The sequence below is a fragment of the Neophocaena asiaeorientalis genome, unplaced genomic scaffold, assembly GCF_003031525.2.
Source record: "Neophocaena asiaeorientalis asiaeorientalis breed wild unplaced genomic scaffold, Neophocaena_asiaeorientalis_V1.1 scaffold125, whole genome shotgun sequence".
Lineage (NCBI taxonomy): Eukaryota > Metazoa > Chordata > Mammalia > Artiodactyla > Phocoenidae > Neophocaena > Neophocaena asiaeorientalis.
In genome coordinates, this window is record NW_020174425.1 from 779,946 (window position 1) to 803,855 (window position 23,910).

Below are 23,910 nucleotides of genomic sequence, written 5' to 3' on the forward strand. Positions count from 1 at the left end.
GGAAAAAAAAAAAAAGAAAAAAAGAACCGCGACCCCAAAAAAAAAAAAAAAAAAAAAAAAAATTATCAGCCCTTTCCTGAGTTATTTCCTTAAAAGAAATCACTTGCTCACCCACTAACTTAAATAAAATTGATGTTTTCTAAAGTTGGGGATTTTTTGGTATCAATTTTTAAAATTCACACTCACTGAACCTGCTTTTTAAAAATTTCCTTTTGAACAGGAGATTTATATTTTATTCTCTAGCTATTTTGAGGTCTAAACCTCGCCAAAATGTAAATATAGGAAAGTCTATGTTAATTAGTGATTACCTTAAACAAAATAATTTAAATGTAACTCTTCAGGGAAGGGAATGCAATGGACACTTGAGGAGAACACATGCAAGACTCATGAACTTGAAGGTTGATGGAACTAAGCATCCCTGAAGTTCACTGAGCCACAAAGATGGCCAAGCAGATCAGCATGAGAAGACTTAACTCTCAAAGCAGTTATCGAATCATCCCAGAACTGGAGTATTTTCTTAAGTCTTCCTTTAGGAAAAATCAACTTGTACGAAAAAGTATTAACAAAGTATTAAAATGTAATATAAACATTTTAGGTGGAAGGTGCCTCCGCTAACCTGATAGTTGAGCTGCTGAATTGCCTGGGTCCACGTCTCCGTCCAACCAGTATGTCCTCTCCATGACCTCCTCCAGCTGGATTTTAGCCTGGACAAACCACTCTCCCTGCCCCACTGTTGGTCCACCACGTGAAAGAATGATTACCGTGTGGCTGGCAGGGTCTTGATGCTCCGGCCGCATGTCAAGCCTGAGCCTCTGACGTGGGAGAGCCGAGTTGAGTACACTGGTCCACAAGAGACCTCCCTGCCCCTTGTAATATCAAACAGCAAAAGCTGTCACAGAGAGCTCCATCTCAACGCTAAGACCCAGCTCCACTCAGGGACCAGCAAGCAACAGTGCTGGACACCCTGTGCCCAACAACTAGCAAGACAGGAACACAACCCCACCCATTAGCAGAGGCTGCCTAAAATAAGTCCACAGACACCCCAAAACACACCACCAGACGTGGACCTGCCCACCAGAAAGACAAGATCCAGCCTCATCCACCAAAACACACGCACTAGTCCCCTCCAACAGGAAACCTACACAACCCACTGAACCAACCTTACCCACTGGGGGCAGACACCAAAAACAACGGGAACTACGAGCCTGCAGCCTGGGAAAAGGAGACCACAAACACAGTAAGGTAAGTAAAATGAGAAGACAGAGAAATACCCAGCAGATGAAGGAGCAAGGCAAAAACCCACCAGACCTAACAAATGAAGAGGAAACAGGCAGTCTACCTGAAAAAGAATTCAGAATAATGATAGTAAAGAAAATCTTGGAAATAGAATGGTGAAAATACAAGAAATGTTTAACAAGGACCTAGAAGAACTAAAGAGCAAAACAAACAATGATGAACAACACAAGAAATGAAATTAAGAATTCTCTAGAAGGAATCAATAGCAGAATAAGTGAGGCAGAAGAACGGATAAGTGACCTGGAAGATAAAATAGTGGAAATAACTACTGTAGAGCAGAATAAATAAAAAAGAATGAAAAGAATTGAAGACAGTCTCAGATACCTCTGGGACAACATTAAACGCACCAATATTTGAATTATAGGGGTCCCAGAAGAAGAAGAGAAAAGAAAGGGACTGAGAAATATTTGAAGAGATTATAGTTGAAAACTTCCCTAATATGGGAAAGGAAATAGACAATCAAGTGCAGGAAGTGCAGAGAGTCCCATACAGGATAAATCCAAGGAGAAACACAAGACACATATTAATCAAACTATCAAAAATTCAATTCAAAGAAAAAATATTAAAAACAGCAAGGGAAAAGCAACAAATAACATACAAGGGAATCCCCATAAGGATAACAGCTGATCTTTCAGCAGAAACTCTGCAAGCCAGAAGGGAGTGGCTGGACATATTTAAAGTGATGAAAGGGAAAAACCTACAACCAAGATTACTCTACCCAGCAAGGATCTCATTCAGATTCGATGAAGAAATTAAAACCTTCACAGACAAGCAAAAGTTAAAAGAATTCAGCACCACCAAGCCAGTTTTACAACAAATGCTAAAGGAACTTCTCTAGACAGGAAACACAAGAGAAGGAAAAGACCTACAATAACAAACCCAAAACAATTAAGAAAATGGTAATAGGAACATACATATCAATAATTACCTTAAAAGGAAATGGATTAGGGGCTTCCCTGGTGGCGCAGTGGTTCAGAGTCCACCTGCCGATGCAGGGGACACAGGTTCGTGCCCCGGTCCGGGAAGATCCCACATGCCGCGGAGCGGCTGGGCCCGTGAGCCATGGCCGCTGAGCCTGCGCGTCCGGAGCCTGTGCTCCACAACGGGAGAGGCCACAACAGTGAGAGGCCCGCGTAATGCAAAAAAAAAAAAAAAAAGGAAATGGATTAAATGCTCCAACCAAAAGACACAGACTGGCTGAATGGATACAAAAACAAGACCCATATATATGCTGTCTACAAGAGACCCACTTCAGACCTAGGGACACATACAGACCAAAAGTGAGGGGATAGAAAAAGATATTCCATGCAAATGGAAATCAAAAGAAACCTGGAGTAACAATTCTCATATCAGACAAAATAGACTTTAAAATAAAGACTATTACAAGAGACAAAGAAGGACACTACATAATGATCAAGGGATCAATCCAAGAAGAAGATATAACAATTGTAAACATTTATGCCCCCAACATAGGAGCACCTCAATACATAAGGCAAATGCTAATAGCCATAAAATGGGAAATCGACATTAACACAATCATAGTAAGGACTTTAACACCCCACTTTCACCAATGGACAGATCAAATGAAAAAAATAAGGAAACGAGCTTTAAATGATACATTAAACAAGATGGACTTAATTGATATTTATAGGACATTCCATCCAAAAACAACAGAATACACTTTCTTCTCAAGTGCTCATGGAACATTCTCCAGGATAGATCATATCTTGGGTCACAAATCAAGCCTTTGTAAATTTAAGAAAATTGAAATCGTATCAAGTATCTTTTCTGACCACAGCGCTATGAGACTAGATATCAATTACAGGAAAAAAAAAATCTGTAAAAAATACAAACACATGGAGGCTAAACAATACACTAGTAAATAACCAAGAGATCACTGAAGACATCAAAGAGGAAATCAAAAAATACCTAGAAACAAATGACAATGAAAACATGACGGCCCACAACCTATGGGATGCAGCAAAAACAGTTCTAAGGGGGCAGTTTATAGCAATACAATCCTACCTCAAGAAACAAGGAACATCTCAAATAAACAACCTAACCTTACACCTAAAGCAATTAGCGAAAGAAGAACAAAAACCCCCAAAGTTATCAGAAGGAAAGAAATCATAAAGATCAGATCAAAAATAAATGAAAAAGAAATGAAGGAAACAATAGCAAAGATCAATAAAACTAAAAGCTAGTTCTTTGAAAAGATAAACAAAATTGATCACCCATTAGCCAGACTCATCAAGAAAAAAAGGGAGAAGACTCAAATCAATAAAATTAGAAATCAAAAAGAAGTAACAACTGACACTACAGAAATACAAGGGATCATGAGAGATTACTACAAGCAACTATATGCCAATAAAATGGACAACCTGGAAGAAATGGACAAATTCTTAGAAAAGCACAACCTTCCAAGGCTGAACCAAGAAGAAACAGAAAATATAAACAGACCAATCACAAGCAATGAAATTGTAATTGTGATTAAAAGTCTTCCAACAAACAAAACCCCAGGACCAGATGGCTTCACACACGAATTCTATCAAACATTTAGAGAAGAGCTAACACCTATCCATCTCAAACTCTTCCAAAATATAGCAGAGGGAGGAACACTCCCAAACGCATTCTACAAAGCCACCATCACCCTGATAACAAAACCAGGCAGAGATGTCACAAAGAAAGAAAACTACAGGCCAATATCACTGATGAACACAGATGTAAAAATCCTCAACAAAATACTAGCAAACAGAATCCAGCAGCCCATTAAAAGGATCGTATACCATGATTAAGTGGGGTTTATCCCTGGATTGCAAGGATTCTTCAATATATGCAAATCAGTCAATGTGATACACGATACTAACAAACTGAAGGATAAAAACCATATGATCATCTCAATCGATGCAGAAAAAGCTTTTGACATAATTCAACACCTATTTATGATAAAAACCGTGCAGAAAGTAGGCATAGAGGGAACTTACCTCAACATAATAAAGGCCATATATGACAAACCCACAGCCAACACTGTTCTCAATGGTGAAAAACTGAAACCATTTCCACTAAGATCAGGGACAAGGTTGCCCACTCTCACCACTATTATTCAACATAGTTTTGGAAGTTTTAGCCACAGTAATCAGAGAAGAAAAAGAAATAAAGTGAATCCAATTGGAAAAGAAGAAATAAAGCTGTCACTCTTTGCAGATGACATTATACTATACATAGAGAATCCTAAAGACTCTACCAGAAAAATACTAGAGCTAATCAATGAATTTGGTAAAGTAGCAGGATACAAAATTAATGCACAGAAACTTCTTGAATTCATATACACTAATGATGAAAAATTGAAAGAGAAATTAAGGAAACACTCCCATTTACCAATGCAAGAAAAAAAAATAAAATACCTAAGAATAAACCTACCTAAGGAGAAAAAAGAAAGGACATGGAAGCTACCTAAGCCATAAAGAAGATGTGGCATATATATACAATGGAATATTACTCAGCCATAAAAAGAAACGAAATTGAGTTATTTGTAGTGAGGTGGAGGTACTTGGTGTCTCTCATACAGAGTGAAGTAAGTCAGAAAGAGAAAAACAAATACCGTATGCTAACACATATATATGGAATCTAAGGAAAAAAAATGGTCATGAAGAACCTAGGGGCAAAACAGGAATAAAGACACAGACCTACTAGAGAATGGACTTGAAGATATGGGGAGGGGGAAGGGTAAGCTGGGACAAAGTGAGAGAGTGGCATGGACATATATACACTACCACATGTAAAATAGATAGCTAGTGGGAAGCAGCCGCATAGCACAGGGAGATCAGCTCGGTGCTTCGTGACCACCTAGCGGGGTGGGATAGAGAGGGTGGGAGGGAGGGAGACACAAGCGGGAAGAGATATGGGGACATATGTATATGTACAGCTGATTCACTTTGTTATAAAGCAGAATCTAACACACCGTTGTAAAGCAATTATACTCCAATAAAGACGTAAAAAAAACTGTGAGTCACTATATTGCACTGCACACCTGTAACGTATAATATTATACAGTAACCATACATCAATAAAATTAAAAAAAATAAAGATGGTACACAGACGGCGGAGAGAAGATAATCAGAGGGAGAAAGAAAAAGAAAAAAGCAAGTAGCCATGCTGGGGAGGTCCACATGGTAAGGAGCTGAGGACAGCCTCCAACCAAAATCCAGGAAGAAACTGAGGTCCTCAATCCAACAACCCATCAGTAACTGAATGCTGCCAACACCATGTGAGCTTAGAAACAAGTATTTTCCTAGTCAAGCCTCAGATGAAACTGCAGCCCCACTGACACCCTTGTGTCACCTTGGATACCCCCTTGTGAGTGTCCCTCACTCAAACTCAGCAGGCCACGCTCAAACTCCTGACCCACAGAACATGAGAGAGAATACATGTGTTGTTTCAAGCTTCTAAGTTTTTGGTAACAGTCATGTAACAATAGATATCTAACATACACACAGTATCAACATATACCAAAAAAAGACACTAATCAGACTTCTTTGAAGAGATTGTTTTCAAAATACAAATTTTCCCTCCAGATGAAATCATACTGGAAGCAAATGGTGTAAAACCAGTTAGTGCGTCAAATAGGAAACCTGTTTGTTAGCACTTCCAGATCATGTACTGAGGCCTACCACCCAGGAAACCATTAACCTGTTACTCTGAAAAAGAGAGCTCTGTCAAGAGGAGGTGAGATCAACAAATAAAGCAAGAAAGAAACAATGCTATTTCTCTTTCTGCATATAATTCTTAAGTTTCTTATACAGGACAGGAAGATAATACATTAAAACTTTATATTGCTAGGGGGAGAAAACTATACCTCAACTTTTTAGTTCTTTTGGTTAATTTCCTGAAGTCATCTAGGACTTCAGCCTGTGCCGAGTATATTTTCAAATTGAGGTAGTGTAAATCATTTTAAGATTCAGTTTCTAGTCCAAGTAAATATCCTGTGTCAATCTTGTAAATTAAGACAACACAAGAAAAAGGAAACAAAGCAAAATCACAAAACCTGCTGCTTCCAGAATCAGGATGTACTGAAAGCAAAATTAAAGCCAAGTTTTTTTCCTCCTGCTGGAGATATGTGATCAATCTCCTAGAACATGTATGTTTTCTCCGTGCATAAAGAACTCTTAGAAAAGTTCCATCACTATATAGATTTTCACATTTCTAATAACTCAAGCCCCTTCCCGTAAGCTATAAACCCAACTATTTTGAATAGCAAATTTTAAAAAATCAGGTATCAGATTTCCAGGATAGAAATCTGTAAATAGTAAGAAATAAAGGATTGTGTATCTGGATATAAGATATATACTTTAGAAAAATGATTTCTTGTGAATTTATTTTTTTCTGGGAACAATTTATATCACCCAGAGAGTTTCAATAGGCATTAAAAATTGGAGTGCAAGTAGGGAGGGGAATAATATATATGAGCAGGGCATATGGCTTCACTGGTCCTAGATATAATGTCACTATTCTGTGATGTAAAATGTTCATGTCCTTGGCTGTATTACATGAATCAATTGGAGCATTAAAATAAAGAAATAAATTATAACAAAAGGATGATCTCTTATAAAAATTGGATGGAATTATACCCTTAGGTATAATTAATATAAATATAAATAATATAAAGGGTTTTGTTTACCATTTCATTTATAGTATGCTTAACTGTAGGAATGAATGCCATGAATAACCTTGGTTTTTATACTTATTTCATTTATTCTCAGAAGAGAACTGTGCATCTATCTACAAAGTTTTATATCTTATTTGACTTTACTTTATAAAGAATTTAGGCAGAGCAACAAGCACTAACTCTTTTTAATTTCCTCCCTGCCATAAAATTACCCTCAATTACTTACATCTCTATATCCATGCACCACATTCCCAGAAATATCTCCTGCTATGTCTCTACAACCAGCTGGGCAGAACTTGCTGGAAAAAAAATAAAGAGTTTATATTTTATTAGGTCGTACTTAGTGTGAAATTATACTTAAAAGTATTTTCTCTCCTCTATACAACATGCAGGAATATCTTTCTTTAATGACAAATCAGAAACCTGATTTGTGAAAACACAGACTTATCTAAAATGTTCACCTGAAGGCAAGTTTTACACAATTATTTGTTTTATATCAAAATTCATTATAAACTCTATTAAACAATGAGCTTCCCTAAAGCATCTTAATTGATTTTAAGGGGTCCAAGAAATGTTAAGTAAAAAGGTAAAGTTTCTAAATACAGTATATATAGCATAATCCTGTTTTTATGAAAAGAAACGGTTAAATAACAATTTATGTTTTCTATGGATAAAAAGAAAACAAGGAAGAATATCTCTGGATTCGCTCTGAGTGTAGGAGTTTGAGAAACTATCACTTTCTGTGTTACTAACTCTGTAAATTTGGATTCACTCTACTAGCATTACCCAACTGGAACATAATGGAAGCCATACATGTTAATTTAAATATTCTAGTAGCCACATTAAAAAAATCAAAAGAAACAGGCAAAATTAATATTAATATTACTCATATATTTTGTTTAACCTAATATATTCAAAATGTATCATTTCCACATGTAATGAACAGAAAAATTATCAAGATATTTCCAGTCTTTTTTTTTTAAATAAGTCTGCAAAATCTGCAGTATATTTTATACTTACAGCACACCTCAATTTGAATTAGTCAAGTTTAAATGCCTGGAGAGTGATGGTCTACATTAGTTATAAATTACTTTTGCAGTCAGAAAAAAGGTGTATATTTTTTCAGCTTTACTGGGGTAGAGTTGACAAACAAAATTGTAAAATATTTAAAGTGTGCATCATGACGATTTGATATACGTATACACTGAAAGAATTCCTCCCATCTAGTTAAACACAGCCATCACCTCACACACACACACACACACACACACACACACACACACACACACACACACACGTACGTATATATATGTATATTTTTTTTTGGTGAGAATATTTAAGTTCTACTCTCTTAACAAATTTCAATTACACAATATGGTGTTATCAGCTACAGTCACCATGTTATACATTAGATCCTCAGACCTTATTCATCTTCATAGCTGAAAGTTTATACCCTTTTATCAACCTTTCCCTATTTCCCCTAACCTCCAGCCCCCAGTAACTACTTTCTGTTTCTATGAGTTTGACTAGAAGAGGTACATTTAAAATTAGGATTTCATTTACTTAAGAGTCATTTTTCAGAAACATGTCATGGCATATGATATGGATGGCTCTGGCTTAGGGTGTGTTGACCCAGGCTCTGTTACTACCTAACTAGCTATGTGACCCCGAATATTGCATATAATCCCCCTTAAATTCAGTTTCCTCTTCTGTAGCTCCTTCAAGCATCAACATATCAATAGGCCATGAGAGACAACCATACATCTAAAACGACGTGCAAAAGGAAACTCAAAATATTATGTGAACATTGACACCTTTAAAGATGAATGCCATAGGCCCTTGTTTCTATATATACCTTATTACAATAATGTCTGCTTGGTTTGTTCAAGAAGAATGTACCAGCCCAAGCAGATTCCAAAACAGCAGTTGCTTTTATTTCATTTCCTCTCAGTTTCCTCCTGCTGACTTAGCAAATTAGATGTGTAACAGAATCTAATTATCAAAACTACCCAAATAAACGGTTCATAATTCTTCCTCATTGACCTAGTGGAATCCAGCACTACAGCAATAATCAAGGAATTAAGAAACAGAAAGAATGGAAATCCTATTACAGGTTTACAGTTCCTTATCCTAGCCCTTAGAGCCAGATGTATTTCAGAATTCAGAATTTTGGGGATTTTAGAAAAGTAAAACAGTGCCAATAATGTATATGATGTATGACGCCACTGAGGTCTGCAAATATTAATCAAAACATTAATATCTCTGTATCAAATATATGGATAGTCATATTAGGTCAAATACATAAAGACAAAATAGCTTCATGTTTAATTTAGTCCAATTTTGCTGTCAGATGAATTTAAGGTCACATTAATCAGGTACTGCCACCAAATGAGTTACAAAAATCTTTTGACTTTTAAAGCTTTCTGCATTTCACAATTATGGATGAAGGATTATGGCCCTGTACTAGTCATCATACCTCATCTTTAACTAAACTCCACAAATAGGCTGGGCTACAGCTTAGATGATATGACACCATAACATCACACTGTAGGGCTGAATATATTCCTTTCTCTAAGAGGATAGGAAATGACTATTGATGCCCAGAGGCCCTGTCACCCCTGGGACTGTACACGTATGGCTGGAAAGAAAATGCTGCTGAATGTCTGCATTGGATGAACAGCAACTTTAAGGGCAACATTTAATTACTGGTCATTTTCATTTTTGTCTTTTCTCAACTGACCTTCATATTAGTAAACACTAGAGTTGATTCTGCATATAAAAGAATCTCATTTATTAGAGTATCAGATGGATAGGACCATGGACTCTTAAGCTTGACTTTTGGGGCATTCTTATTTATTGTGTAGCCCTAAGCAGGTTACTTAATTGCTTTGTGCCTCTGTTTCTGGGGTAAAACAGAACCTGCCTGGTCGGCGTACTGGAACATTCACATGAGCTATCTAGATGCTAACTCCAGAGAGCTGTACCTGGTACTAAGAAAACACTCTAATGAGTTAGAGTTGTTGTTAGTGTTTTTGTTGATAATGACCTATAGACCAGTGGTTCTCAACTAGGAGTGATTTCTGCCCACCAGCAGACCTTTGGAAACGTCTGGAGAAATTTATCATGACTGGCTCATATAGGCCAGGGATGCTGCTAAACACCCACAATGCACACAACAGCAAATCACCCAATCCAAAATATCAATAGTGCCAAGGCTGAGAAATCCCCCTCTAGACTTACTTTACAGATGAGAAAATGTACATCTAAGAGATTAAGTCATTTTTCCAGTTAAAGTAAAGCTGGGATGAAAATTTTCATCTCCTATTCTCAGTAGGTCTCTTTTTGTGGGAAAGATAAAATGAACCCTTCCAGAATTACAAAAGTCACTCCCAAATGCTGGCCCAGTAAAAAAAAAATGCACTCTAGACTCCATTTTGGCTCATTGGTACTAGAGTAGAACTCAAGGGTCAGCAAACTGTGACCCATGGGCCAAATCCAGCCAGCGCCTTTTTTTTTTTGAAATAAAGGAAGTTTTTTTGGAACACAGCCATGCTCATTCGTTCACATATATACTGTCTATGGCTGCTTCTGCACTACAAAGGCAGCAGAAACTGTATGAACAGATGCAAAAGAGACTGCACAGCCTGCAAAACCTAAAGTATTTATTATCTGGACTTTGACAGAAAGTTTGCTGATCTCTGCTGTATAAGAAACCATTTCAAATATTCCTAATTAGTTACAACATAGATGATTTTTTTAAATTAAATTAAGTACAAATAAGGTACTTTATCTGGTTTAATGTCAAGGAAAACAAAATATTCAGCAACAAATGACTGCAGCACAGCTAGGACACTGTATTTACCTGTATTCTGTCTTCAAATAATGGTTAGCTCGTTCCAAACACGTTATTAAATCTGTCATAAATAAAGATAATTGCAATCAGCTCTAAAGATTTCTTTTAAAATGAAACCGTTTTTGAAAAGTATTTATTCGTTATCTAGTTATCTGAACTCTTCTGTTTAAAAATAAATAAAAACGGACCCACTATCCCCAGGATTTCATCAGTTCCCTTCATTTTTCTTTTCTACCATCAGTGATGGTTCTTCAGTATTTATCCAGTGAATGACAACAGAATCTATTTCCAACTAACCAACACTGGTTAGTTACTATTCACTACATACCTACAAAAGGCCATGTGTATAAGCTCCCCTGGCAGGAGGAAAACCATTTCAAGAGCCCAGTGTGGTTCAGAGAAGGTTCAGGAACATCTTAATTTAACAATCTAGCTAGTGGCAATCGAGCGACCACAGGGCCAGGAGTTTAGTGAGAAAGCAAAGAGCCTATCAGCTTTGATCAATGAGGACCAAGGACTTAAAAGCAGCGTGCTCTCTGGAGCAATTTATAGAACTGAACTAATACTCAGCAATGGAAACTCTAAGATACTGTGGATTTTGGTGCTTTTAGATGGACCTAGTATAGTTTCCAAAATATTCCACACTTGCTGCAGAAGTTCTTTCTTTCCTTAATCATTTCAGTAGTTCTTAGGGAGAAACGTATGCTGAACACCGGCCATGCAGGGGCCTGCTAGGATATTGCTCAGATCTGATTGGCTGAGTGAGAAATGAATGGGGTACCCCCTTCCCAGAGTATTTCTGCAGGAGGGGCCTGACAGCAGAAACTCTGGGCACCTCTGTGGCCCTGGCAGACCCTGGGCTGCATGGAAATTACTCTGGAGTTCGAGGCCTGGATGGGAGGCCACGCTTTCCTTTCCCATCAATATTCATGCTCCCCTTCTCTCCCGCTCACGCGCTAGCTGGATGGGTAGGGCACTTGGTGACAGTCACTTTCTCCTCCTCATACTTGCATGCTCCCATGCTGGTGCACTGGTGTGTATGGAGTGGGGGGGGGTGTCGCTGGTTAAAAGGCTTGTCCCCTAAGCTAACAAAGGGGTTGGTGGAGAGCTCCAGAGAACAGCCAGACCTTAGGAGGGTCAGGAGGGTAGCCCCAAAGATACACAATCCATGATTTCTAGGAAAATGAGATCAACCCTCTCCCACATAAGTCAGCAGATCAGTCTAACATGGGCTATGAAAGTGTTCAGTTCAGACCTAACTACTTACAAAGACACTGAATTCCTCTCTTCCCTCACATCTTAATTCTGGATCTGAGGTCACGGCTCTGTCCGGAGATGGTGACTAGCAAGAGGAATTCTAAGACAGATAAAGGTTTACAGATTTATGCTGGTCCTTCTGCTATACCTGGATGGTCGCTGCTGGCATAGGTTAGCAAAAAACCCCGCCCAGAAATGTGGGATCCACTCTCAAAGCGAACAGTTACTTCACTGGTGTTCAGCAAAAGTTCTTTGGGCACAGCCATGCTTCCACAATACGGACCTAAAAACAAAGCACACTTGTAGCTCATTTCAAAATTTAGACCAGTACAAAGAATTGGTATATACATCTTTTTCCCTTAAATGTCAAATTTACCAGACAACACATACACATAAGATTATAATCTTTACCCAACTGAAATTTTGCTTCATACTGAGACTAAGAATTAGTGACTGATTGTAAACCGATTATACAGAGAAACAAGATGGGGGAAGCGGCCAATTCTAGATAAGAAACAGCTTGGAACTAGTTAATTGTGAACAACACAAGAGATAGGTTTCGATGTTTATAAGAAGGTGACTAACAAACAAAAATCAAATATATTTAGTTAAGAAAAGTGATATTCTAGGGACCTCCTAAATTTGCTTAAAGTATGGTCTAAATGCTTGTGTCCCAACCAAATTCATATGTTAAAATCCTAATGCCCAATGTAAAAGTATTAGGAGGTGGGGCCTTTGGGAGGTACTTAGTTTCACAAGGGCAGAGCCCTCATGAATGGGATTAGTGCCTTTATAAAGGAGGCCCCAGTGAGCTTGCTTGCCCCTTCCAGCATGTGCAGACACAGGGAGATGGCTATGAACCAGGAAGGGGGCTCTCACCATCCACTACACCGTATCTGCCGGCACCATGATCTTGAACTTCCCAGCCTCCAGACTGTAAGAAATAAATGTCTGCTGTTCATAGGTTACCCGGTCTGTGATATTTTGTTACAGCAGACTGGAGAGACTAAGACAGATAGTAAAGAAAATGTTATCACAAAAATGATATTCTCCTAAATTTGCTCAAAGAAACTCACAAGTTCCCTTTTGCCAAGAAAGTTCCACTACTGTATAGCACAGGGAACTATACTCAATACTTTGTAATAACCTATAAGGGAAAAGAATCTGAAAAATATATATATGTGTATAACTAAACCACTTTGCTGTACACCTGAAACTAACACAACATTGTAAATCAACTATACTTCAATTTTTTAAAAAAGTGTAAAGAAAAAGAAAGTTCTAGAATTAAAAGACTGTCCAATACAGGGTAAAAATCTTATTCTCATGCAATTTGCACACTTCTCTTTCTCTTCTTTACCACTCTTAACAGCAACTTCTGGTTAACTCATATAATTTATTTTGATTTGTAAAATGAAGTTTATAAGAAAGCAGAATAACGTCTAAAGGCTTTTGAAATACCACAGTATAAATTATACAATTAAGAGTATAACATAGGGAGACGCAAGAGGGAAGAGATATGGGAACATATGTATATGTATAACTGATTCACCTTGTTATAAAGCAGAAACTAACACACCATTGTAAAGCAATTATACCGCAATAAAGATGTTAAAAAAAAAAAAGAGTATAACATATTGTTTCTAAAATACGTTGCTTGAAAAGCAATAGGAAGCTCTATGAACTTTCAAAAGACAAAATTAGGGCCTCCCTGGTGGCACAGTGGTTGAGAATCTGCCTGCCAGTGCTAGGGGACACGGGTTCGAGCCCTGGTCTGGAAAGATCCCACATGCCACGGAGCAACTAGGCCCGTGAGCCACAACTACTGAGCCTGCGCATCTGGAGCCTGTGCTCTGCGACAAGAGAGGCTGCGATAGTGAGAGGCCCGCGCATCGCGAGGAAGAGTGGCCCCCGCTCGCCGCAATTAGAGAAAGCCCTCGCACAGAAACGAACACCCAACACAGCCAAAAATAAATGATAAATAAATTTTTTTAAAAAAGACCTTCCTAAGAGTACTCAAGTTGAAGTTTAGTTTGTAAACTGTCATCTTGAAAGTCAAGTATGCAAGACAGGATAATTTCTCTAAAAATAGGGGTTAGCAAGTCAATTTTGAAGAGCGGTATTCTTCATCAACTTCTCCCAAAATAGAACAGTATAGAAAGAGTCAATGGAACAACAATGACAACATGAGGTTAAGGGAAGAAAAAGATCACTCCAAGTCAATGTGAGTACAACTAGTCACACCAGCCAAAGCCAACACAGGGACCAAACTGCTAAAAGATGCAGAAGATCGTGAACCCAACTCAGCCTTCCTTTCCTGATATAAGGGATCAAATTTCTCTTCTGTCCTGTCCAGGTGTCACGTTCTGAAGATGTGATAAAATGAGAGAAATGCTGTGTGTTTACATGCCCCAGATCTCACTTGTTGCCTATTATTAAATTATAATGAAATCCAAATAAAAAGGATCATTTCTCTCTTTAGAAACACTCATCATATACAATTACTTACATGAGTTAATACCTGCAAATTATTTAGAATGGTACCTAGGATATAAAGTGTTAAGTACTTGTTAAATAAATGAATACATTAAAACAAACAAACAAACAAATAATGCCTGTTTTCCTTTTAGACAATGTTCCATGGGGTTAGGGACTTTTCTATATCCGTCACTATCTCAAACACCTTGTACGTGGGACAGCTTTCCAAATATTGTTTGAATCAAAATGAAGTTAAATGTTCTTCTATTTGCAACAGCTGGTTTTTAAAAACCAAACATGATTATAAAGATACATAAAATATTTAATCCTGTCATTACAAAATAGCATGAAGAAGCAAGAAAAGTGTGGAAAAGCAAGAAAGGAAAAGAACATCATTAGCGTGGTAGATATACGGATTTTTTGATCTTTAAGAGTGCTCACAAGCATGGGAGATAGGCAATTAATACTAAATCCATTTTTGTATAATAAAGTAGAATGATAAGCACTTTTGCAAAATTAAAGTGAGTCAGATCACTGTGCTTGACTTACACAACCGATTCTCAGTTTGTTTTAAATAAGTTTCAAATTCATTTGTTCTTTGCACAGGTAAGTGAGATACTTACTTTGCAAACTTAAGAACAAAGATGAAATAACTAGTAACTTGTTGCTATTAATAAATCAGAATATTTTTCTAATCATATTTACTTCTTCCAAGAAGAAATAACAACATATATACTCTTCTCCAAATCATGATGACGATACCATACCAATCTCCCCTTAAAACTTCTATTTGCATTCCAATGAGTTCTAACAAAAACAGTGAGGAAAAGTGTAAATTGATAATCAGTGAGAACTTGTTTGAAATTTTTTTAGTTGACATATATTTGACATATAACACTATAATGTAAGGTATACAACATGTTAATTTGATACATTTGTATATTTTAATATGATTGTCATTGTAGGGATAATTAGCACCTCTATCACATTACATAATTATCATTTCTTCTTAGGGGTTGGAATAATCTCTAGTCTCTTGTTTGATGATTATAATATCGTTGTCTATATTCACTATACTGTACATTAAACCTCTAGGGCTTATTTGTTACTCGTTGCAAGTTTGTACCCTTAAACAACATGTGTCCTATTCTCCCACCCTCCATCCCCTCATGACCACCATTTCATTCTTTGTTTTTACCAACTTGTCTTTTTTAGATTCCATATCTAAAAAAGTGGAGATCATACAGTACTTGTCTTTCTCTGCCTAGCTTATCTCACTCAGCATAATGTGCTCAAGGTCCATCCATGTTGCTGCAAATGACAGGATGCTCTTCTTTCTCGTGGTTGAATAACTGGAATTTTTTTTAAAGATTTTTATGGAACAGTTGAAAGGAAAGGTTGCAAAATTATAAATATTTTACACAAGTAGATAAGAATGTATGCCATTACACTAAGTTGTTGTACAATACATACAATTTCCTAGATCAAAACCACATAAAAATAGTAAAACTCTAACTTGGTTGCATCCTCCCAAAGTCATGGTAGGCATGGTAGGTAAACATTTCTGGAAGAAGTTCAAAGAAAGAAAATGGGAACACGCACACACTTTAATCACCGTTACCCCACAGGCACCATCCCTCTCACATTTTCATTGATGTGCTGCAAAAACGTAACTAAACCCTAGCAAGGACAGGGTATGCCCTGTGTATACAAATGCCATCATTAAAAGTTATTTGACAGGTTCATCAGGGCACAGCCGTCACAACAGCAGGAGGCAGCTGTAGCCCAGGGTGGGGAACTGAAGCTGAGGGTTGGCTGCGGTATCACCTTTGGCAAAACACCCAAATTATTGCCTGTCTGAAGGTCTGACAGATAAAGATTCCTTTTCACAGATTAGAAGTTAATAACTGCATTCCTAGAATTAAAAGGGAAAAAGAGATGAAAATAGAAAAATGTGAGTGGCAGTGAGAGGGAAAAATAATTAATGGGAAACCATGAAAGGAGTCTGTCCTAAGCAATGCTCTCAGTTTTCAGCAGACTCCCTGGAGGAGGATATCTTTTCTTATGAAAGCCTTTCACCACCCACACCTGCCCCAAAGATATATTTACGGTTAGTACTCTCTGTCCCAATTTTTCAAAAGGATCTACACCTGTATTTGAACATGCACAATGCCATTGGAAACCCAAATAAGAGCTCAGAGGTGACTTCTAGCTTTGACCATGGTTATATTTGCCATCCTGTGCAGTGTTCCTAGATTGGTAAACCTGTTTCAATTCACAGTCAGACTGAACCCCAAACCTTCTTGAGTAGTTCTGAAGACCTCTAGCAGACCTAAAAGTAAGACTCACAGTCTGCATAGAATAGAGGTTTGCTTCACAACTGGCAGTGCTGTGTTTCACAGAACTTGGACTTGCTGTCTAACAATGACCTTCCTCCTCACCTCTATCCTTGTCTGGGAAGCAGGTTCCACCTTTGTAGTCTCAAATTCCCACCAGATTGGGAGACGGCAGAAAGGCAGTTCATCAAGTAGGCAGAAAAATCAAAAAAAATAAATCCTCTACCTTTTGTGGAATGCAGTGAGTCACCCTGGATTGTGGGAAAAGCCATCAATGACACCAAATGGAATAGCATGTGGCATTTGGCACCAGACATGAGACCAAGAGCCAGCAGACAATGGACTGATTCCTTGGATAAAAGGAATAAAGGGCCAGGAACCCTAGGAGCTGCCTGCTTTGAGCACAGTAGGCCAGTTCCTCTCAACACATCCCCTGTTCCATGAGCAGCTGAGAAGGGAAACCCTTTATCTTCCCACGTGTGAATAAAAGCAAACTGTCCTACAAGGAAGAATGAACTGGCTGCCTGGAGCCAGTCCTCTGGATTCTCTGGCAATCTGACAATCTGTGCAGCAATTTACCCTCCTGCTGCATTCTCCATGGCCCGTCTGCCTAAGTCTCCAAACATTACAAGGTAAAATTTTGTTTAGTAACTGTTCCAAGTCATTACAGATGGGTCTATGCTTTTGATCTCGAAACTGACAACAGTAAGTTATTGTTTCATCTGTGAAAAAGATGTGTTTAAAAAATGGTATGCATGCTGTTAAAGGAAATCAAAGAGACCCATCCCTCTCCATAACCAGGGGTGAAAAACAGAGAGCAAATAGAAAACTTAAGTCTTGACAGATCTGTCATAAATCAAATTGAACAACAACAAAAAACTCCTAAAAACCTTCATTAGCCTTACGAGCACCATCTTAAGCACACATTTAATTTCTCATGACAGATAAGAACATGCCAATGAGATGAAGTGATGCTCCCTGGGAGAGCCACTGGCAGAGCCAACCACTCGAAACGCCATCAGCCAGCTGCCAGGGAAGTGGTACCTGGCACGGCCCAGATCTGGGCGCAGAGGCGTGCTGATAAAACAGTCTCCAGGAATGTCGAAGCTGCAAACGCCACTGGACTTGTGTCCATTTTCCTTTTGTTATTTTTTTTTCTATGCAGTCAGATGGCAGGGTTTGTCCTTGCTTGCTAATTGCAATAGGTCACTGTACAAAATTACAGAATTTTCAGGGCCATTTTCTTTGAAAAGGAGGGAAATTAGCATAAAAAAAGGGATATTCCTGGACTGTGTCATTAAAACCATAGTCACGTAAGAATGTAAGTGGTATCCCTGGAGAGTTTTGGTCTCTGGTTCCCAGACAAAAATCAGTGACAGATGATAAATGAACCAGGCGGATTCCTAGACAAAGGTGCGGCTTTACTTGGGGCTAGGGACTCAGGTCAAGAAGCACTTTCACAGCAGAACCCACCTAGGCCGTTACTTCTCTCCCAACAAAAGATGGCAATTGGCTGAAATGAATCACAGTGCATCTCTGGGAAAGTGTTTGAGGAAGAGGAGGAGGTGGAGGCCAATACTTCCTCTCCTTGACGATTATGGTTATGTTAATGAGACATCTAGCATGGAACTTTCTGGCTGATATAACCTTTTTTATAAGTTTACGATTCTTTCTGTATTCTACCTTGGCATAAAAGGCAAAACAAAGCAAAACAAACAAAAATCAGTCCTTCTCAAGCATTTTCCACCAAAGTAGCCTCAGTCATAGAGGAGAACGCACCTCTGAGGTGGTTGAGGCCCAAAACAACTTTCCATAAGCTTCTTCAAAGGCTTTTGCTTTATCATTAAAAGTCCTAAGAATTTTGCAATCTCCATAATGTGGCTGTGAGACATAGACCATGTATAAAATAGAGGCTGCCAATCTTGCATTTTTCTCTATTTGGAATTTTTTAAAAAAATCAACAGGCAAGGCATAATGATTAGATCTTACTGCAATATGCCAGGTATTGCATATTGCAATAAGTATCATTCTAAACTATTATCACAGAAATCTTGTTGCAATTATGAGTCAAAACACTTAGTATTATTTCCTACTTTTCCCATTTCTCTTGTTTCTGGTGTAATATAAATATTAACGGTTGACTTCATATCGTTGTACTTCTAAGTCACTGACAATGGTTAAAAAAATACTGGGGGTGGAGGTGGAAGTACAGGAAGTGTAAGAGAACAATTCTGGAACTTCCTGGCTTTTCTATAGTGCAAATCATTTAGCACAACACAGCTAATTTAACTGACTACAATTAGGTTCACTGACCATGATGTCTCCCTTAATTTTTTGACTAATGCATTTTTTTAAACCTTGAATTCATACTAGCACTCTGTGCGTGAGTGACTTCTCAGAACTCCATTTGGTTCTCAGACCCCTAGGGGAAGGCCTGCAGAGGTCTTCATTTCTTGTTCATCATTCAGCAAATAACGAACAAGAACTACAGCTCACTTCTTCTGCACAAGCCACAGGATCACATGGCTTTTGTCACCCTGAATGGGAATGGCACGGTGCTTAAAAGTGGGATCCCTGGAGTCAAATGCCCAGATTTGAATCCCAGATCTAGTTAAGTGATTGTAAGCAAGTTACTTGACCTCTTTGAGCTTCAGTTTCCTTATGTGTGGAGGCTAATAATAGGCCCCCTCTTACAGGGCTATTACAAGGGTTAAGTGAGTAACTCTGGAGCACCAAAGGACAGTGTACGGCACAGATGAACGCTCCACTGCAGACACCTTCTTTACTGTTTCATGGTCTTTTCTATATGATAAGTAGAGTCTGGAAATTTTAGGTAAATCAAGTCTTTCTTTAAATGAGGAGGGGATATTTATTGATAGGGGAATCTTTTTTTTTTTTTTTTTTTTCGGTACGCAGGCCTCTCACTGTTGTGGCCTCTCCCGTTGCGGAGCACAGGCTCCGGACGCGCAGGCTCAGCGGCCATGGCTCACGGGCCCAGCCGCTCCGCGGCATGTGGGATCTTCCCGGACCGGGGCACGAACCCGTGTCCCCTGCATCGGCAGGCGGACTCTCAACCACTGCGCCACCAGGGAAGCCCGATAGAGGGATCTTACTGTAAATCTTCCTACAGTGTGAAAAAAGACACTCAAATTTATAAGCTTATAGATTTTTAAATATATAAAGTTTGCCAAGATCAAGCTACATGCAGTCAGACTCGTTAAACGCTGACTGAGCATCTGCCAGTGTAAGACTACGCTAAGCAACAGAGGATAAGCAAAGGATGAATAAAACGCAATTCCTTCCTCAGGAAACCCCCTATCTGGTCGAGAAGCTAAAATAATGATCCCAACCTGAGACTGGTGCTGCACTGACAGCTTAGAAAAGCAACGTGAGTCCAGGCGAGGGACCGACTGGAGCTGCTGGACATCAGAGGAGGTTCTAGGGTAAGGGGCATTGGATTTGCTTTGTGTGTGTGTGTGTGTGTGTGTGTGTGTGTGTGTGTTAGAAAGGGCAGAAAAGCAGGGGAAGAAATAGAGGAAGAAATAACACATGGAAGAAATAACATCATCAAATGTACCGAACATGAAACTGTGTGATGTGTTTAGGAAAAGGCATAGGAGATGCGGAGACTCAGAGATGTGGCTGGAGGACTTCCCTGGTGGTGCAGTGGTTAAGAATCCGCCTGCCAATGCAGGGGACATGGGTTCGAGCCCTGGTCCAGGAAGACCCCACATGCCACAGAGCAACTAAGTCCGCGCACCACAACTATTGAGTCTGTGCTCTAGAGCCCGCAAGCCACCACTACTTAGCCCACAAGCCTAGAGCCTGTGCCCTGCAACAAGAGAAGCCACCGCAACAAGAAGTCCATGCACTGCAACAAAGAGTACCCCGGGTCGCCGCACGAGAGAAAGCCCACGCGCACCAACGAAGACTCAACGCAGCCAAAAATTAATTAATTAATTTTTTAAAAAGATGTGGCTGGAAATGTGGGTAGGAAGAGTGCGCGACCGAGCCTTGAACCATGCTAACAAGTGTCTATGGACAGTGGGACACAATTAACAATTTTTGAAATAAGGAAAGAAAGAAATTATTACAACAATATTTAACAAGATAATCTTAGATGGTCCGGAGGGAATGGAGACTGGTGAAAGGAGAGAGGGGAAAATCAGGAAGCTCTTTCTATAAGAAAGATACAAAGATGTGGACTGGTGGTGGCAGTGAAAATAAAAAGCCAAACTGAATGCACCATGGGCTTAGGGAACATGGGTTCTCGGCTCATCTCATGAAGCTGGATGGAGAAAATCTGTCCACGAAGCTCTTTCTGGCTCAGGGAACCCCTGCCACAGGCTTGGACTGATTTGGGTAACTTTAGGTCACCAGGAACGCACCAGGATGGGTAGGGTGGGGTGTGCTGCCGCAGCGCAGCCTCTGCTGGACGGAAGGAGCGTGCTCGGGGTATTGAGGGACCGATGTGTTCTCTGCTCTCAGACATCTTAGACGAAGAATAAACTGTGTGCAAGGCCATTGGGGAGGAAGAGGGGGTGGAAAGGGGGGAAGGGCAAGAGGAGGAAGGGGAGTAGGGAGGGAGTGATGATGGTGGCTAACATTTACTGAATGCTTGTTATGTGCCAGACATCATTCTTGTAAGTTACATATACATGTGCCTCAATCACCCATATGTGGCGGATACTATCATTTTGCCCATTTTAAAGATGGGGATACGGAGATACAGAAAGTAATTTGCTCAAGGTCATGTAATTAAAAAATGAGTAGTAAGGCAGGAATTTGGAGCCAGGCAGTTTAATTCCAGAGTCTGCACTCTTAAGCCCAATTGAAAACTCTGCATAGAAACAGAAGTGCTCATCTCAATCCATGCTGAAGGCCAGCCTGGTGTTATTGATCCACAGTGACCTAGGTGGGGAAGTCTCTGAAACTACGTGAGAACAAGGTCCTCTGAGATCCCGAGGAACCAGTATCTGGCTCCCACCAAGATTCCTCCAGCAGGTTAGGAATAGCCCTAAACTCTGCCCCTGGGGGAAGATCAACTTTCATGGAAAACTGGGACCTAGTCAATCTTCTTGAAATATCAGGAAACAGAAATGACAGTTTCTCTGGGATCCCCACAAGCAGTCGTGACAGAAACAAACCTCTGGGTGAATTCTTTGCAGTAAGACTGGAAATGGAACTTAACCAGTAAAGGTTAGAGGGTCCCTAACAAGTTTTAAAGTTGAGAATAATGATCTTCAGTATGAACTCACAGCCTTCCCTCTTCAGTGTCATAAATAAAACAACGTGAGACGTTTCATATTTTAAATGTAGGTATACTGGTATGACTCATTGCCTGAATCAGCACCTACTCTTCCCCCAAGTTCAAGATATTTTAATATTTTATATAACTAACCTCTTATTATTTTACATCACACATATAAAAGGGAGGAGATTGAGAATCAGTACCAAAGCAGCAATCTGAACTGTTCTGTACAACAGCTAAGTGCTTCACGATCCCGATTGGATTCTAGACCAGAAAAGGGACATTAGTGTTTCTTTTGAAGGGAGGCTCTGTTACTTTGGTCTCTTAAACAAAAATGCAGAATACCCTTAGTTATAGTGAAAACAATCTCTACTAATCAAAGTATGATACTTCTTAAACATTTTCTTTGGCCAGGATATTAGTACACATGATCTTAAAAGTCAGTATATATGTTTACAGCCCAAAATTTTTATACATTTAAAAGTTTATGTTTAAAAGTAACTTTACAATCTTATTTTGTTCTTAAACAACATATATTCTAAAGTGAGGTTGATCTAGTTTATCAACTTTGCTGCATCCTGGCTGTTTCAAGAGTATTTTAAAAGGGAGAATCAGTGTCTTAACTCAGCCATAGATATGTAAGTACATTCTTTTAACTGATGTTTGAATCTGAAATATCAGCCCTCATTATAATATATGACAAACAGAAGAATAATAACCCCATCTTATTTGTATCAGGTCTCTTAACGATCAGTGAGATCAGGTGCAAATTTTGCTTGATCACTGTGAAAGCTGGTGTGGGTCACACTTGTTTATAGTATTAAACGTTTTGCTACCACGAATGAAAGCACCCGAAGTATATGAACCAAACATTTAAAACAAAATCGGCATGGGGGGGGTGAACCATTACAAATGAACTGCATAAGGATTAAAACTATATAACTTCAGCATATCCACAATGGTTAATGCAATCACACTGCAACTATGTCCACTCTTGGCAGAGCTTATAAACAGGGATGCCAGAAAACATTATTCTTTTTCTAAACATTAACTCCACATTCAAAAGTCTGATAGTGTTGAGTCTTAAAATCTCTTGGCAACGGGTTTTAGCCATTAATTGAAAAAAACTGAGCTGGATAAACCAAAACTATTCAGCTCTTTCAGCCATACATGTAACCTTTAGAGCCCTGTATACTGGAATTGCAGGAGGTATTCTAGAACATATGTTCCCCGCGGGGGGAACTGCAGTGGGCACTTCCCTCGACTGCCGGCCCAGGCAACAGCGCTTTGGATCCCTGAGACCCTCCCGCCACAGTCCTGTGGCCACACTGGCTGCAGAGGGGCCTTCCCCACTCCAGGGAGCTGGGCAACAGTCCCAAAGGAAGGGACACTCCCTAAGCTTGCACAGGCCAACAAAGCACTCCTCCCCCTCTTCCTTCTCTCTCTCCTCTGCAGATGATACACTCCTCCAGGAGGTTCAAACTGACCAGGGGACTATTTTAACTAAATTAAAATACAGGTCTAAAGTTAGTGTTCTTGCGCAAAGAAAATCTACTTTTTTAAGAAACGTATGTTTATTAGAGAAAAAAATAGAGAGTAGAGAGAAAATATAACCATACCCAGAGTTGAACCTTTTAAAGTCCTCCTTCTAACATTTTGCTACAATTATGTTCTGTCTTACTTTATTCAGAGGCTTTTTTCTATTATTAGGACATTACTGTGTATTCATATTTTACCTAACACTATATCCTAATCAGCTTTCTATGTTAACAGT

At 39.1% G+C, this 23,910-nt stretch overlaps 1 protein-coding gene across 1 annotated transcript in view; it reads right to left on the reverse strand.

The window, feature by feature from the left end:
* The window catches only part of LOC112407409 (discoidin, CUB and LCCL domain-containing protein 1-like), a 65,398-nt gene that overhangs the window by 16,255 nt on the left and 25,233 nt on the right, over positions 1-23,910 (reverse strand). The window contains exons 3-5 of the mRNA XM_024756685.1: positions 12,220-12,354; positions 10,824-10,875; positions 7,188-7,260 (exon numbers count right to left, since the gene is read on the reverse strand). Of these exons, the coding sequence (XP_024612453.1) occupies positions 7,188-7,260; positions 10,824-10,875; positions 12,220-12,354 (260 nt within the window). The remainder of the gene's footprint in view (positions 1-7,187; positions 7,261-10,823; positions 10,876-12,219; positions 12,355-23,910) is intronic.